At 38.0% G+C, this 16478-nt stretch overlaps 2 protein-coding genes and 1 pseudogene across 3 annotated transcripts in view; 1 reads left to right on the top strand and 2 right to left on the bottom strand.

Moving 5' to 3' along the window:
- LOC101296599 overlaps nt 1-1337 on the top strand; it is a 14919-nt pseudogene extending 13582 nt beyond the window's left edge. Inside the window, exons 12-15 of the transcript XR_183673.1 lie at nt 1-269; nt 365-504; nt 793-899; nt 1052-1337. The exon at nt 1-269 is cut by the window's left edge and continues 205 nt beyond it. The product of XR_183673.1 is annotated as an E3 ubiquitin-protein ligase UPL1-like (transcript). The remainder of the gene's footprint in view (nt 270-364; nt 505-792; nt 900-1051) is intronic.
- Nucleotides 1338-2092: 755 nt separating this feature from the next.
- Nucleotides 2093-8066, bottom strand: LOC101295177. Its single transcript, XM_004288817.1, has 19 exons — nt 7856-8066; nt 7283-7584; nt 6996-7164; nt 6827-6897; nt 6555-6738; nt 6270-6379; nt 6085-6184; nt 5920-6006; nt 5624-5800; nt 5216-5489; nt 4945-5106; nt 4635-4850; nt 4519-4556; nt 4235-4398; nt 3766-4005; nt 3611-3676; nt 3319-3393; nt 2811-2879; nt 2093-2735 (listed from the first exon to the last, which is right to left on the bottom strand). The coding sequence occupies exons 1-19, from the start codon at nt 8064-8066 to the stop codon at nt 2280-2282; spliced, it is 3171 nt and encodes a 1056-aa protein (XP_004288865.1). The 3' UTR covers nt 2093-2279.
- Nucleotides 8067-12854: 4788 nt separating this feature from the next.
- On the bottom strand, nt 12855-16068 carry LOC101302388. Its single transcript, XM_004287372.1, has 5 exons — nt 15861-16068; nt 15573-15599; nt 15293-15415; nt 14697-14952; nt 12855-14220 (listed from the first exon to the last, which is right to left on the bottom strand). The coding sequence occupies exons 1-5, from the start codon at nt 15914-15916 to the stop codon at nt 13405-13407; spliced, it is 1278 nt and encodes a 425-aa protein (XP_004287420.1). The 5' UTR covers nt 15917-16068; the 3' UTR covers nt 12855-13404.
- Between the last annotated feature and the right edge of the window lie 410 nt (nt 16069-16478).

The following is a 16478-nucleotide window of genomic DNA, read 5'->3' as shown; positions in this document are numbered from 1 at the left end:
TCCCAACAAGATTTCTCTGTATTGATTTTTGAGCATAATGCAGGTTACTGACTATGAACTGATTCCTGGAGGTCAAAACATTAAAGTTACAGAAGAAAATAAGCACCAATATGTTGACTTAGTTGCAGAGCATCGATTAACAACTGCTATTCGTCCCCAGATAAATGCCTTTTTGGAAGGATTTTCTGAATTAATTCCTAGGGAACTAATATCCATTTTCAATGACAAGGAACTGGAACTATTGATCAGCGGGCTTCCAGATATTGACTGTGAGTTTGTTGTCTGAGCTATTTTCCTAATTTTTAGCCTTCTATATGTCAGGATGTGCATTTCTCATAACAATTTCTGTTTCCATGTGTTTCAGTGGATGACATGAGGGCAAATACTGAATATTCTGGTTACAGCCCTGGATCGCCCGTGATACAGTGGTTCTGGGAAGTTGTCCAAGCTCTTAGTAAGGAGGATAAAGCTCGTCTATTGCAGTTTGTTACTGGCACCTCAAAGGTATGGGTCTGCATTCTTTTTCTATGTTCACTCAAGTACCGTCTTGACTTGCGAGTGCATTTCTCTCCAGCGGAAAATTCATGCCTTGGAGAATATATGGGGGTTCTAACTGGAATTGTTTCTTAGGTTCTTAGTTCTGCTTAACATATGCATGTGCTTTAGTGTCTTGATTCAAAATACATGTGCTGTTGTGTTCTCATTAGACTGCATCATGTTATACTACCAAAAATATGCATTGGTGCATCAGGAAGTATCTTGTGTTGAGCAATTTTTTGCTATTTTGTCCAGGTACCTTTGGAAGGTTTTAGTGCACTTCAGGGAATTTCAGGCTCGCAGAAGTTCCAAATACACAAAGCGTATGGAAGCCCTGATCACTTGCCATCTGCACATACATGGTAACTCCTCCCATGCCAATTCTTTCTGCAAAAATATGATTTATTTTATCATGGCCATTTTGAGCTCTTTTCCCTCTATTCACTCTCATCTATTGCTTCTACTATTACTTCATCATGTGGCTTACCAAACTCTTTTTTGTTGTTTAATGCAGTTTCAATCAGTTGGATTTACCAGAGTATCCTTCTAAGCAACATCTTGAAGAGAGATTGCTTCTTGCGATTCATGAAGCCAACGAGGGATTTGGCTTTGGTTAAGAACTTAGATTTGGGGTCATAATGTGGTCGCCATGTAGATAATATAAATCATGGGAAGGGAAGTGGAAAAAGGGCCGTATGGGATTTTTTTCGTTTTTGTTGATACATTATAAACTGTACAGTTGCTTTCTTTCAATGAAAAGTGCTGTTGGCAGTTATTTTTTGCCAATTTGCTTTTGTTACTGTTTGATGCTCCTCTCTTTTATTTCATTTGTTTTCTTTTTCTGCTAAACGTTTGTTTGCAATCAGAGCCAGATGACTTGATGACCCTATTAGCCATTGATCAAATGGACATTATTACTAAAGATTTTGGTAGAATGTATGTTTGGGTTTCGGGGGATGGTCTATATTAGAGGAAAAAGAAGATTTGATATGGAAAGAGGAGAAACAGATTAGGGGGAGAACTTGAGAAGATGATAATAGGCCAACGGCCTTGGTGATAAGCTAAAATTCCTTGATGCATGCGTATGAGGTTACAGTTTACATGTTTGCTTCTATATTTTCCAATTGTTTGATGGTGAAAGAAAAGAACAGAAAAGCCACAAAGAGAGAACCCCTGAAACCCTTGATATGACCTACATTATGAAAATCAAAATTAAAAGCAGGAGAAACAAATAGAGGGACTCTTTTGAGTTTTGAGACCAGCTTGCAATGGATGTCGAATGACCAAGATTTGCAATTGTGTTGGCAAGAAAACTCAAGTGAAGCAAAGGAAGTAGCTACGTGTCAACACACTATTTTTCAATAGTTAAGAGTTGTTAATGGGAAGATAAAAGGAAATAGAAATCCTCTAGCCCTCTGCCATAGTGTTTAGGGTTTCCCGTTTCCATCTAAACCCCTTCGTAAGAAATATGTAAAATATTTTAGCGAAACATAGAGATAATTACAAAAAAAAGACCCTATGTAGGTGGTATTGCTGGATCAGCAAGGAAGTCCACTGATCAAAAATATGTCTTGGATTGAGTAACTTAATACGAACTTGGCTATCGGTGTGATTCTTTGGTGAAGAAGTCACTTTTTCATGAAATGCCATCATGTCTTGGATTGTATTCCTCAATCATTTACTTACAAAAAGGTCGATACAAACACCGATATAGTGTAAACTAGTGTGATGAAGCTTTGCTTTTATCTCAACCAGATCCTTGACTTGACTGATGGAACCTGATCTCTATCATTTCTGATGTTAGGGTATGATTTTTGAGTAGTTCCTGGTTTTATACTTCTCGTGATCCTAGCCAATGCTTTATGTGTACCGGACTTTCCTCTATTTGGTTCACCCGAAAACATCTTCCCATCAGTCAATGTAGCAGGCTGTACGAAATTCTCATGTCCTTTGCTTTGGAACTCTCTTTTTCTCCTAATCTCGTGAAGTGATTCAGGAACTTTGAGCAGGGCAGACCCATGGTCTGTCATTTGATTAATATAGCTGAAGCTCCTTTGACTCAGGGGATTGACATCGCCAACAGTCTCATGTCTCAAGCATGTTGTTTGAATGGGGGTGGCTTCTGAGTTCTCGGTAGAAAATGCTAATGATGCACGTTCTCGTTCGTGCCATCTCAACTTTTCTTCAAGCTCTTTCACCTGAAAATACAGTGAAAATAATTAAGGACATCTGCCATCTCTTTGTATATGCACAAAGAAATTTGCAGTAAGAACCTTTTGTTGAAGCAACTGAAACCCTTTGTTGTTCTCTTTCATTGCCAACTTTTCTTCAAGTTCTTGAACCTGTCATAACAGAAAGCAACAGATCACAAATTGTAGTCAATTTGGGGATGTGATCACATGGAAGAAAAAGCGTGTGAAAGAAAGAACAATTACATTGAATAAGTTGAACGGTATGACATGAAATACATAGCATCATATATGTTTGTATAGATGTATACATAAACCAAGAAGGTGTCAACATGCGAGTGATCTTTTTACATTTGCATACAAGCATAGTCATCCAATTGATTTGAGCAAGTTAGATGACTAAATTTCCATGACATGTCATTAATGTAGTGAAAGTGAGCTTGTCCATTAAGTGCAAAAATAATCAAGAAGGAGAAGATCAATTAGCTGAATGAATGTTTGTAAGAACCCTAATGCAGGTTCTATAGAAGTTGAGGAAGGAAAGGAGTAGAGAGAGGACTGAAACAATCTTTGTAGTTCATCTAACAATTACCTTCCATTGAGCAACTGCTGAATGATGCTCAAGCTCTCGAGTTCTTTCTTTCAACTTGTTCTCAAGGTCTTTCACCTGTGTAGCATAAGCAAGAAATCAAATACCATTGTTAACATGTACCATAAATTCTGTTACAAGCAGCACTGTCAGCAACTCTTCTGAGATCCAGTTTTTACTACCCTTTCACTTGAAAAGATTTTCATTTTCTGGCTATTGAAATCTAATTCTTCAAGGGTATTTCATTCTAATTAGAATTTTTAGTTATATAAGTATTTTTCAGTTTTGAAAAGACCTTCTCATGAAGAATCATGGGATATGCATGCTCATTTTCTTTCTGCTTGTGCTCAAGCTCCTTGACCTTCAAATAAAAATATAAGTCAGATGTTAGACAACATAGTTTTATTTTAGAACATAAGAAGAAAAGGAATATAACATCAATCAAGCAACCTTTCTTTGAAGATCCAAGTAAGCTTCTGCCTTTTCATTTGCTTGTAACAACTGGTTTTCTAGTCGTCTGGATAAATCGATCTTCAACGCAATTTGCTTTTCAAGTTCATCGATCTTATCTTGTTGGCTTCTACACATTTGATAATCACCTTTTGCCTTATTTTCCAGATTCTGAAAGTTTTCTTCTACTTTTCGGAGAGCATCTTCTTTAGATCTCAACTCTTGCTTTAGCTTGTCATTCTTCCAAAAAAAAAAAAAATCAGGGAGAAAGCAAATAAGCAATCTATGAAGTCTTGCTTTAGATTATGCAGATGCTTATTAGTTGCCAATTGGGAACAAGAAAGCACTTGGTCATTCCTGAAATTTTTTTCCATGATGACTTTCTATAACAGAGTACACAAGTTCACTTTGAAAATGGATACTAAAGGGAGAGTGAAAATACTCTTTACTTAGGATTCCCTGATCTCACCTGGTTTCTTAGCTTTTGAACCTCACCAGTATCCACCTGCTTCTTTGCAGGACCTAATTCAACCCCTCGAACCCGTGCTGCAAAGTTTAGAGAACTTAAAGTCTCATTCAGGTCCTGCTCTGAAGGGCTAATTTGGACAAACATCAGAGTTTTAGCATCTCCACCTGTGTGCCATATCAAAAGAGAGAAATCTATTATATCCTGATCTCTCATAATTCTACGGCTGATGTACTAGTAGTGCATTTAAGTTAAAGCAATATATACAATCTTGTGCTGCTGCTTACCCAAGGAGTCTTGAAGTAGACGTGTGAGCTTGGAATTCCTGCAAACACCAAGGACATATCAGATTAACAAGAATGGGATATATGTCTGATATATGGTATAATCATGTAAAACAAACCTATAAGGAATGTGGCTTTTCTTAGCTGCCAAAGCAGAGATAACATCACCAAGAGCTGATAAAGATCTATTGATGTTTTGAGCTTCCTTAAGACGTTCCCCTTGAACTTCTGTTTTTGCCAGCCTCTCACTGCCAGCAAGGTCCACAAGCCAAAGCTTGCTCATGGTGCAGTTGCCAGTCATCATATTCTTTGCTCTTACCATTATGCAAAGTATGCTAATAGATGATTGAACAAAGAACGTCAGTAATATAAGAGTTTAAATATAAAGTGAAGGGCGCATGTTAGTAAGAATGCAGGTCAAATTCTAACCAATGAGATCGGCTGCTATGTTCGTTCACATTGTTTGATCCTGTTGCCCTTGCATTGCTTCCAGCTTGCAGAATTCTCCAGACCTCTTTAATGTTCTCAACTTTTGCTTCAATAAGTCCAGGCATGTGATGAGTGCCTTCAGAAGATTGCCTCATCTCCAACCTAAAATCAAATTTACACATCAATCTGTGAGCATAGAGTGTAGACTTTCAGCGATAATACAGCTCAGTTGAGATTTATGATTTCTACGGTAAACTGTATTAGAACTTACTTTTTGGATGTTGAAGAGGTGGCTAGCAAGTCTCTGATTTGCTCATTATAGACCTCAAGCACGCTAACAGATATGTTGTATGTAAAAATTTCTTTCCTCTCCTCAGCAGCTATAAACAGCTGTTCCAAGGTTCTATAGTTGACCCCTCTGTTAGACTCAGGACCTTCCATTGTGAATGTCTTTCCTGTCCCAGTTTGACCATATGCAAAGATACAAACATTGTAGCCATCTAATACTGAAGTTATCATAGGCGAAGCATCTGCAAATACATCGGCTGCGGCAGCAAAAATAACCTCAAGTCAATTTAAGTAAATTATGATCAACCAATTCCGCAATTCCAAACATAAGAAAGTAACTCCAGGTTAATTCATTTTCATGTCAAAAACTCTCTCCGTTGTTCACACATACCTTGATCATCCTCTGGTGTGTAAACTCTGTCAAATTTGAATATCTTCTTATTGGAGCCACTTGAAATTATACCAAGCTCTCCATCCTTGGCTGCATCAAACTGTACAACAGTTGCATGCCCAGCTGGTGACTCCTCTTTCCTTAATGGACGACACCGACAAAACACCCTGATGTTCCCTGAAATGTACAGTAAAGAGTAAATGCAAGAACCAGCACAAAAAACAACCTACTATTATGATGAAAATGTAAATTTTTCAACAAATTTAAGAGTAATACTAGAAGGAAAGCGATTATGCCTTTTGCCTCCTGAATTTGGTTATAAAGTATCTTCCTCTTTGCCTGCTCCTCGCTTAGCTTAAACTTAAGATCCTTGCACTGTGTGACTGCAAAATGGACATCGTATTAGATATATATCTAGTCAAAAGGATATTATTCTTAAAAAAAAACTGATATAAACGTACCCATAGCTTGAACTGCAGATACCATATTGCTCAATTCTGGAACTGCATCAGCACACTTGTGCACTTCACAGTACAGCTGATAATATTCTTGCTTCATCAACTGCAAATGGATCAACAAGTCATTCCTTTTCCATCCATCCAAGAGGACATTAATGAATGTGAGAACACATGAAAATGATACCTACTCTAACTCCCCTTTCTAATTTGTCAACGACTGCAGTCCACATCCTCTTATCATGTTCATATTTGCCAGAGATATCTCTGAATTTTGCTTCAGTTTCTTCTCTCGCTTGACCTGAAAGTAGTATATGTGATCAGAAAAAGTTTTCCTTGACGTTACTTGAAAGGTTTCAGCAGATTGCAGCCTATTGGTAATAGGAAAGGTATTTTGAGCCACTCACTCTAAAATCTATTTACCTCCATAAACTAAAAGTCCCATTACCATTACTTGTAGCTGGATCCTGCCTTACCTAGACAATGAATTGTATATGACTTGTTATCGAGTTCCATGGTGATGTCCTGTAGCTGTTTATTTGCTGTTGTCAGTGACATCCAAGCTTCATGACATTCATCTGTCTTCAGCTGAAACCAGGTCTTAAGCTCTTCTATCTTCTTTTCATACTTGGCAATGAACTGCATCCTTATATACTTTTCCTGCAGTTTACAACAAATAATAGCATTGTAAGCTAGAATTCAAGGGGGTTAAAAAGTTCTACAACTAAAGTGAAGCTATATATCTAACCTGACCAGATGAGATTTCTATCTCAGCAGCACAATTGTTACACACAAGATTTCCACAATTCACCTTTGATGCTTCAATCAAGTAACACCATAGAAGAGATGAGTATCAAAAACAAGCTACGTGATACATGTTTCGTATAACCAAGGTGAAAACAGTCATCTACAAATACCTGATAATCTTGGCCGCTTTATACAAATTCCACTAACTATTGGACTTCCATTCACTCCTTCGAACCTTATTACGAGTACCCCATCCTCCCCCACAGACACTCTGACATCTACCACCTGTAGTGCCTTATTTGCTCCAATGACAGAATATATATCAATTTCAGACATAACCTATCATTTTCACAAACACCAAAACAAACCGGTATCAAACAACATATCAAAATGACACAAGAAAAGTAACAAATTTGATATATCTAGACAAGTTGTTCTAATAATTTCATTCACTTGCCTTCTCTTCCTGCATGAAGACATCAAACACCCTCATCCCTTTCGGACCATTGGTGTATACAATCTCCGAAAAATGAAGATCCACAAAATAATCTCCAGGACACCAATTCTCAAACCGATAAGCAAAATTCCCAAAACGTGCAGATTGATAAATGGACGGCATATCACTCCCTTCAATAGCTTCATCAGTTCTTATAACATTCCCTCCTTGGAAAAACTTGTCACCCTCGACTTGAAAACCGACATTACTAGTTTCCAATAAACCCTCCCCTCCAGCATTCACAAACATCACAGGCTCATTATCTGGTTAAAGAACAACACAATGTCAAACACTAACCCTAAAAATCAAAATTACATCGAATTCTACTCCTTTTTCTTAACGAAAAATCCCAATTTCATTTCTTTCTTATCGAAACTAGATTAATCTTTCTAAATTTTTTCCCTTTCTGAATTCGCATTTTGCGAAAACCTAGCTTCCAAGAAACGAGCAAATCCAGGCAATTCCGAATTCCATAACCCAAGAAACGAAATCAAAAACGGAATTTCGCAAAGAACCAGCGAGATTAGCACGAACCTGAGCAAGCGGAGAGTACGGACCCGGTTCGGACCAGTTTCGAACCGGGAATACAGAGCGACGAGAGCGGCTCATCGCCGTCGTGATCGGCCGGTTTAGGAGGCTCGGTGTCGCGGCGGAGATCAGTGGAAGAGAAAGGAGAACTGGAGGTTAGGGTTTCATAGAATTGAGGTGGGTGAGAGGCGGTGGTGGTGGAGTGTGGCTCCGCCATTAGAGCTGTTTCTGTGTTTGGTGAAAAAAAAAAGAATAAAAAAAGGTTTTGAAATTTCGAATGGAAATGACCGTTTATTATATTAGACGAGCGTCACTGGGTTTTGATTTCACCGACATTTTTTGGGTCAGTGGGTCCAAATGTGTCGAATCTGAACCGTTGGAGTGATCTAAAGGTGTGAGTGTATCTAATTTTTTTTTTTTTTTTTTTTTTTTTGAGAATGATTGAACGTTCTTTCTTTGAGAATCATGATGATTAGCTTCAAGATTACAAAAACTATATGCCAAGCTATTGTCTTTCATGATAATGTGAGGAGAATCACGCAGACAAGCTAACTGGATAAGTGGATAACCTCAATTACCACAAGCTCTTGAGACTTGTGCATCACCTATGTTTAAGTTTCTCCTTCGGGGAGGTAAATTTGGTAGAGAATATTGAAGACCATCTAATATACAAAGGAGGAACAAACCATGAGGCATAGCAACTAGGGGTGCATCCAAACCATAAAATACCTTCAGCTTTGAAGGACTCCAATTCAATTAGTGAAGGCAAGTGACTTAATCAGGACAAGCAATATCAAGTCCCGGCCCTCTGGCATTCGATTCACCACCCATCAAACCATTGAGCATACAGAAATTTAGTAAACTGTGATGGAAGTCATGTAACATCTGTAGGCCAAATCAGAATAAGATCTCAAAAAGAAAAGTTTACAAAAGCAGAAAATATATAAGTTGTGATCAGGAAACTAGACCATGGCCATGATTTGCGAGATAGGGGTGGATATCAATACTTGAAATCAGTTGAGGAGTTGGCATGAGCTTTGGTGAATGCAGAATGTGCTTTGTAGTCAGTGTGAGTGAGTCTATTATCACGGTGCACGTACAAGAACCAAATGTGATCCAAGAATTCTCCATTGTTGGCCGTCACTGAGCAAAGAATGGAACATAGTGTACAAAAGGCGGGACTGGTTTGAGGGGTCAAGAACCGAAACACAAGGTGAATATATTATATATATATATCCCATAAAATTGTAAGCAAAACGAACAGTTTGGTCAGGAAAATATATCCTGCAATCTATTAGGAAATTAAATAAAAAATTAAATTCAGTTTACCCCCATGAGGTTTGGAAGTAACTTCATGTTAATCCTTATACTTTAAATTTCATCAGTTTACCTCTCAAACTTTTGAATTTTCCTCAAGCGTGACCAAATGTTTAAATCGGACGTTAACTGCTGATAATTTTAACCTTAACTGTGAAGCTAGTATCTAGAATTTGGGCAAATCGGATCTTATATGTCCAAATCAGACCTTAACTGCTGACAATTAAAGATAAATTCAAATGGAATATGAGAATTTGGGCACGGCAGACAAAAATTGAAGAGTTCAAGAGGATGAAAATAAAAGTGTAGGGACTAACATAAAGTCACCCCCAAACCACAAGGGGGTAAACTGAATTTAATTCTTAAATAAATATCGTGTCTATAATCAAGTCTATCTTGCCTCTACAATATATCGTGCCTTTAGCATCCTCCTTGATAATTCTATTAAGGCTATCAGGGAAATCATCCGGCCAAAAAACAACATCTCTCTTAGGTACAACCATTTTTGCAAGATGATCAGCAGCCCTATTAGTTTCACGCCATGTATGTGATACACAGTGCTTGTCAAATTTCTTCAGAATTTTCCAGATACTCTTCAAAATGCTACAAGCCTTTGAACTGTGCGGCTGTTCTCGATTAATTGTCTTCACAACGGCCAATGAATCAGACTCAACCCATAATAATTTAATCCCGAGACTAGAGGCAATAACAAGGCCTCGCAATATAGCACATAATTCAACCATGAAAATATCATCTGCTAGACCTTTACTGACAAAGGCACATATTGGTTCACCCTTATAGTTACGAAATAGCCCCCCAATACCAGCATTTCCTAGCTCAGTCGATCCATCAGTATTCAATTTTGTCCATTCAACCTGCGGCTTTTCCCATCTACACAATCTACTTGTCCATCCATCCAGAGGACATTCCCATTCACACAACCTAGGAAGGTCGCTCCACTTTTCCTGATTAGGTCTAGCAATTGGGTCGTAGTTATCAAGTAAAACCCTTCTTTTTGTTCTCCTCTTCAGCTTCTCAGAGGATTTGTACTCACTGATGGGACCTTGTTTTACACCTTGTAGTGCTTCTACTTTCAAGGCATGTTTCTTACCTTGGAAGTGCATCTTCAAACAATCTTCACTTGCTGTGCTAATCTGACAAAGAGGACAGCTCCACTCCCTCTGAATTTTCTTTTGACTAGTTGGGAACCATATTTATATTCCCTTACTTTCAAGGCATGTTTCTTACCTTGGAAGGGCATCTTCAAACAATTTTCACTTGTGGTGGTAATTTGACAAAGAGGACAGCTCCACTCCTTCTGAATTTTCTTCTGACTACTTGGCGAACCATTTTCCCTAATCATTTTAGCATTCGCGGATACTGAAAAAGGTCTAGGATCTGCTTTGATAAGTTCAGCCTCATCCGTGACCGGGTTCCACATCAGAAGCTCCTGATGCAACGATGAAGGGATACAAGAGCTTTGATGAATCCAGTCTCTGCCCAATATCACATTGTATGGCCCAGTGCACTCAACCACAAAGAAAGAATGAACTGCCTCTGCTGGTCCAAGCTGAACCTTCAAGAAGATTATCCCTAATGTTTTGGTGGTGCTTCCTGCAAAGTCCTTGACTTTCATTGTAGTGTTCATAATGGATGTCTTCTGAATACCGAGTAAAGTCATAGTGCGAAGGGTGATGATGTTTTCTGCTGTACCTTGAGCTACCATTATCTTGTTGACATTCTGACCATTTAACCTCGCTGTGACGTAGAGGGGTCTGAAGTGCATTGACATAGCCATAGTAGGCTTAGAGAACATCATGAACAGCTTCTTCAAATCAGAGTTGATTTCCACCTTTTCTGCTTCTTGCTCTATGGTAGGAATGGTCTGCTCTCCTTCTGGTTTTTCCAGCTCGTTTGCAGTGCAAAACTGCTTTGGTTCAGGGAGAGCATATTTGGCCGGAAGAATGAACACCGGCTTTGGTTTAGGGAGAGCATATTTGGCCGGAAGAATGTACACCATGTTACGGTTTAGGCAGCAATTTGATGAGTTTGGTGCTGCAAAAGGAGGTGCATGATCGATGAGTCCTAACTCTTCTATATATATAGAGGAAACCTCATATCTTGAGACGTGATCTTGGATTCTTGGTTGTAAATAAGGGTACGTAATCTACACGGCATAAGGGGAGGATTTAATTGCTGATTTCTTTCTCTGTTGCACGGCAAAGGACCCCTAGTCCTCCAAGGAAACTCTGGCCAAAGAATTCCTTTTCCTATCTCGCCAAAAATATAAAAAAAAAGAATTCCTTTTCCTATAAGACTTTGATTCTCGGGTAGTCTGACCCACGTGCACTAAATCAATTATAACTCCAATAGATATTGACAATCCCCAAGAAAATCTGGAAACTAGACTCCCGTACCTTTCCAACCATATTCTAATTCTTTGTGAGTTGTTTCACAATCTTCTGCCGAAGCTGACTCATATTTATTGGCAGATTTCCGGATTTGATTGGGATTCATCTTCAACTCAATGTTGCAGGTGCCGAATTTTCAGGTACAGGTCAATACAACAAGGTCCTTCATTTAGTAAATTATACTTGCAGAATATACAGTTATGCAATTTTCTAGCTGCGTCAAAAAGAAGAAAGTGAATGCTCGTTAGCAAGTGCAGTATGGTGTCTGAGACTGAAAGTTAGGCATCATGAAAACATCGGGAAAAAAGGAAGTCGAATAGGTTCTCTCGTCTACGACCATCAAAAACTAGAGTCATGATGATTAGTCCAAGATTACAAAAGGCATATGTCTTTCATGATAATGTGAAACCATACTTGCATTCATCTGATATATCTGATATGCCATACACAAGGAACATGGGTACAATTCATTGTCCAAACCAACGAAAATGTTAATCACAGAGCCAATCTAACTGGATAAATTTTATCACAGGCTCTTGAGCCGAAATGGAACTGGTAAAGGAAGAGTCAGAGGCAAGAGCCCCCCAATTAAACCATTATGGAGTCTATCACGATCGACCACCTCCACCTCCACCTCCACCAACAATGAAACCAGTTGTTTTGAAGAATCAATCAGAATTTGCTTTGACACACAGGCTTGGCAGTCATTAACGAACTTGAAAAACAGAAGGTTGAGGAAGATTGAGGAAAAATGTCAGTTTTCTGAACACAAGGGAGTTGTGCATCACTTATTTTGACGTTTCTCCTTCGGGGAGATAACTTTAGTATAGAATAAAGACCATGTCATATGCAAAGGAGGAACAAACAATGAGGCACACCAACTAAACAAACCATCCAAACCATAAAATAGTAAAATACCTTCAGCTTTGAAGGACTCCAATTCAATTAGTGACAGCAAGTAAAATTAATCAGGACAAGTAATCCAACCCCTGTGGAATTCGACCACCCATCAACCACAAAACAATCATAGTATTTTTCTTTAGATATTGAGCACACAGAAGTGTGTACTTGTTTACCAAAGTGATGCAACAGATGTTGGCCACGGCATTCTGAGTAAAATCTAAAAAAGACAAGTTTACATAAGCCGAAATACATCAGGTGTGATCATGAATCTAGCATCTCAAATTCATAGAATAGGTTATCAAGAAGACACAAAACTAACCAACTTAGAATATGTGAGCTATTTTGATTTGTTTCCCCTACTTTTTTCCTTTTTTGTGATTATGGAGCTACTCTGATCTAAGAGCTTGAAAAGTCTTCTAAGCACACAATGACAAAATCGTTTGCTATATTCCATCGGAGTAGAAACAATTCCATTATGGCAATCAACTTAGCTGCGCTAAAATTATGTTTCCTAGATAATATGCAGGAGTATTATACATAACCAAGTTTACCAATAAACTATTGCACAACAGATTCACATTCTAATATTTACATGGCAGCTATAATTTACAAAATTATGTTGCCAAAATTAAAACATTACCTCATATCACCAGGAAAACTCAGGTCTGAGGCTGTCAAATTTTATGACTTCCACCTCTCTCATTACTGGGATAGGGTGGACAACATTGAAAACCATCTTCTACATTTCTCCTAGATCATGATATTAGGGATTGAACTCAGGTACTGTCATCACTTAATCCAAGCAAGACCAATGTTCATGTTCCTCTGTTTTTTTTTTTCTTCTCTCTTTTTTTTTTTCCTGATTTTTTTTTTTTCTTGATGTCTGTTTCTATGTGGTAATCATGGGCAACTTGGAATTGGGAGTCAACCTCTACAATATATCTTGCCTTCAGCATCCTCCTTGATAATTGTATTGAGGCTATCAGGAAAATCACCTGGCCAAAAGACAACGTCACTCTCAGAAAGAACCATTTTCGCAAGATGATCAGCAGCCCTATTAGTTTCACGCCATGAATGAGATACACGGTGCTCATCAAATTTCTTTAGAAGTTCCCAGATATGCTTCAAGCAGCTACTAGCCTTCAGACTGTAAGGCTGATCTCGATTAATTGTCTTCACAACGCTCAATGAATCAGACTCCACCCATAATACTTTAATCCCGAGACTTGAGGCAAGAATAAGGCCTCTCCATATAGCCCATAATTCAACCAAGAAAGTATCATCCCCTAGAGCTTTAGAGACAAAGGCACATATTGGTTCACCCTTATAATTACGAAGTAGACCCCCAAAACCAGCATTTCCTGGGTCTACCGATCCATCAGTATTCAATTTTGTCCATCCAACCTGTGGCTTTTTCCATCTACACAATCTAATTGGTCTTAGAATGCGGCTCCACTTTTCAAAATTGGTTCTAGCAATTTGGTTCAAGTTATCAAGTAAAACCCTTCCATTTGTTCTCTTCAGCTTTGTGGAAGATTTGTACTCACTGATGGGGCCTTTTTTTACGCCTTCTTTTACTTTCAAGGCATGTTTACTACCTTGGAAGTGCATCTTCAAACAAATTTCACTTGTGGTGCTAATTAGACAAAGAGCACAGCTCCACTTCCTCTGAATTTTCTTTGGACTACTTGGCAAATCATTTCCCCTTACAATAGCTTCAGAAGTGGACGCTGGTATTCCCTGCAAATAACAATAGAAGTCCCTCATTACTTCATTATAAACCTTGATGACTTGAGTGATGGGAAATGATGTATTTGGCAACAAGAGTACTCCGCTAGTACTTCAATTTCTTTTATGGTACAACTGGTGAAAAAAAAGAGGGAGGTGCTTTCCATGACGGCTTCACAATCTATATTTTCTAAACTACAAACCTGAGGCAATGCAAAACCTGGTTCACAGATATAAGCATGTTCGAATTGTTTTACTAAATGTTATACATACAACAAGTAAGGTCCTTCATCAAGTAAATTATACTAAACATATATACATTCATACACAAAGGTACAATGCAACCAATTAAGAAGTCAACACAGTTAACCTAAAAGGATTCTCGGGGAATACATAGAGAAATAATTGAATACACAAGTAGAAATCAGAGCATCAGTGTGCAAAAAACATCAAGTTTTCAATGTGCCAACATAAGGTTGCAGGCATACCTGAAATATGGCAGGTCTCTCTAATTCTTGTGGTTCAATCCTGATAACACTTTTATCAACCACATCAAGAAGGTTGTCTCCCCTCGGAAAGATACCGTTTACCCTTGGTGACGACAATAAGTTCCATTTACGGATTAATGAATACTCAGAAATATAGGACCTGATAAAATGTTCATACAGATAAGAAGCACCATGGAAGTATGGTAACACCAGCAGGATGGTAATGACACCCTTTGTGTAAGGCCAGAGCGGAAGCCTGTCATTGACAACAATGAAGATAATTAAATGGTCTTAATAGAAACTCATAGCAAAGTACAATTGAGATTGATTGAGATCTGCAGAGTAAACCCCTAACATGGTTTGAATTTGCATCCATTCGACCATGAAAGTAAATGCCTCTTCCAGCGATCAAGTATACAGTCCAAAACATACATAACTTCTAATGAAAACATTCATACACAAAATTGGCCACCCTATTGGATTTATCAAAACTAGAACAAGCTCCCCAATAGCATTCAAAGAATGAATATAAAACGAAACAGGATGATCTCCCTAAATATCTACAAAACACACGCAAACCATAAACCCAAAGTTACCGATCGAAAAGCTTTGCAAGGGTTGATTCTGAGATTGTGTATAAAGCAAACAAGACCCAGTAAGCAAGACATTGCTGATTTCTGGGGTGAGATTCACTCTGAATGGCCTGAATGGAAGCATACCTGATTCAAACGAGAAATAGAACTCCCCTCAATTCCATAACAATCAAGAATCAACATTTATGATCAAAAAAGAACAACAGAAAATAGAAAAAAGGAAAGTACCCAATTGCATTTTTCAAAAGAAAAGAAATGAGGGTTAACAGAACAAGTTACTTACAGAGCATAAACCAAGCTAAACGAAGGCCTGCGCATCAAGAGAGCAAAACATGACACACACAAAGTCAGGGTCTTTACATTGAAATTTCAAACCTTTCATCAATCACTATTGTGCATGCTAAGGAAGATAAGTAAAAACCCAGAAAGTTACCAAACTTATACAATGCAAATTACCCAAAGAAAGTTTCTACATTTCAAGAATTACAGAATGAAAATTTAACTGTGCGACAAAAGAGAATCAAAGATTGTAACCAAAAAAAACAGAATCAAAGATTAAAAAAAAACTTACCAGGAGAGAACAGACATGAACTTTGCTGAGAGCTTAAGAAAAACTTGCCAACCCATCACTGCAATGTGTGTTCTGTTCCGTTTCGCAAGAACAAAAGAAGTGCTTCTTGTTTTGTTTGTTCGGTTTAAGAAAGAAGGAAAAGAGTGAGTTTTGCTTTTACTTCCTTAGCGAGGAAGGATGTAGGAATCGAGGAGGCAACGCGAGGTAGCGAAGACTAAGAGTCAACACGATCCATTATTGGGCCTCCGTCGGTATCAATTTCTTGGCAATTTTTTTTTGAGAAGGGAATTTTCTTGGCAAATGCCTTTACAAACTTTTCTTTTCTAATAATTTAGGAGGTGAGTACGGCATTAGGCATAAGTGTCGAAATGTCGATAGTGATTTTGTATTTGCTTTTACTTTTAGGACTATCCTCCGGGGTACATTTTATTCTTTAAGAGATTATTTTAAAACACTTATTATTGGTGATCGTCAAAATAGATTAAAAATTAAACTTAAATCAACATCGACGTATTACTTGAGTGATGAAATTATTAATATTATTATTAAATTATGTCCAAATTTGTTTCATAAAATGTAAAATAACTAACATAACGAATAGAAAAGTAGGCCAGAACA

The sequence above is a fragment of the Fragaria vesca genome, linkage group LG1, assembly GCF_000184155.1.
Source record: "Fragaria vesca subsp. vesca linkage group LG1, FraVesHawaii_1.0, whole genome shotgun sequence".
Classification (NCBI taxonomy): domain Eukaryota; kingdom Viridiplantae; phylum Streptophyta; class Magnoliopsida; order Rosales; family Rosaceae; genus Fragaria; species Fragaria vesca.
Note: the sequence above shows the minus strand (reverse complement) of the source record. Positions and strands in the feature narration are given on the sequence as shown.

What these genes read in the sequence shown, in the direction of transcription:
- LOC101302388 (XM_004287372.1), bottom strand. Translation starts at nt 15,916, where the DNA reads ATGGGTTGGCAAGTTTTTCTTAAGCTCTCAGCAAAGTTCATGTCTGTT. An exon ending in TTCATGTCTGTTCTCTCCTG is followed by an intron (nt 15,600 to 15,860) that starts GTAAGTTTTTTT and finishes CTTGATGCGCAG; the next exon opens with GCCTTCGTTTAGCTTGGTTT. An exon ending in TTTAGCTTGGTTTATGCTCT is followed by an intron (nt 15,416 to 15,572) that starts GTAAGTAACTTG and finishes CGTTTGAATCAG; the next exon opens with GTATGCTTCCATTCAGGCCA.
- LOC101295177 (XM_004288817.1), bottom strand. Translation starts at nt 8,066, where the DNA reads ATGGCGGAGCCACACTCCACCACCACCGCCTCTCACCCACCTCAATTC. An exon ending in AATTAGAAAGGGGAGTTAGA is followed by an intron (nt 6,185 to 6,269) that starts GTAGGTATCATT and finishes ATCCATTTGCAG; the next exon opens with TTGATGAAGCAAGAATATTA. An exon ending in CACACCAGAGGATGATCAAG is followed by an intron (nt 5,490 to 5,623) that starts GTATGTGTGAAC and finishes TTGCTGCCGCAG; the next exon opens with CCGATGTATTTGCAGATGCT.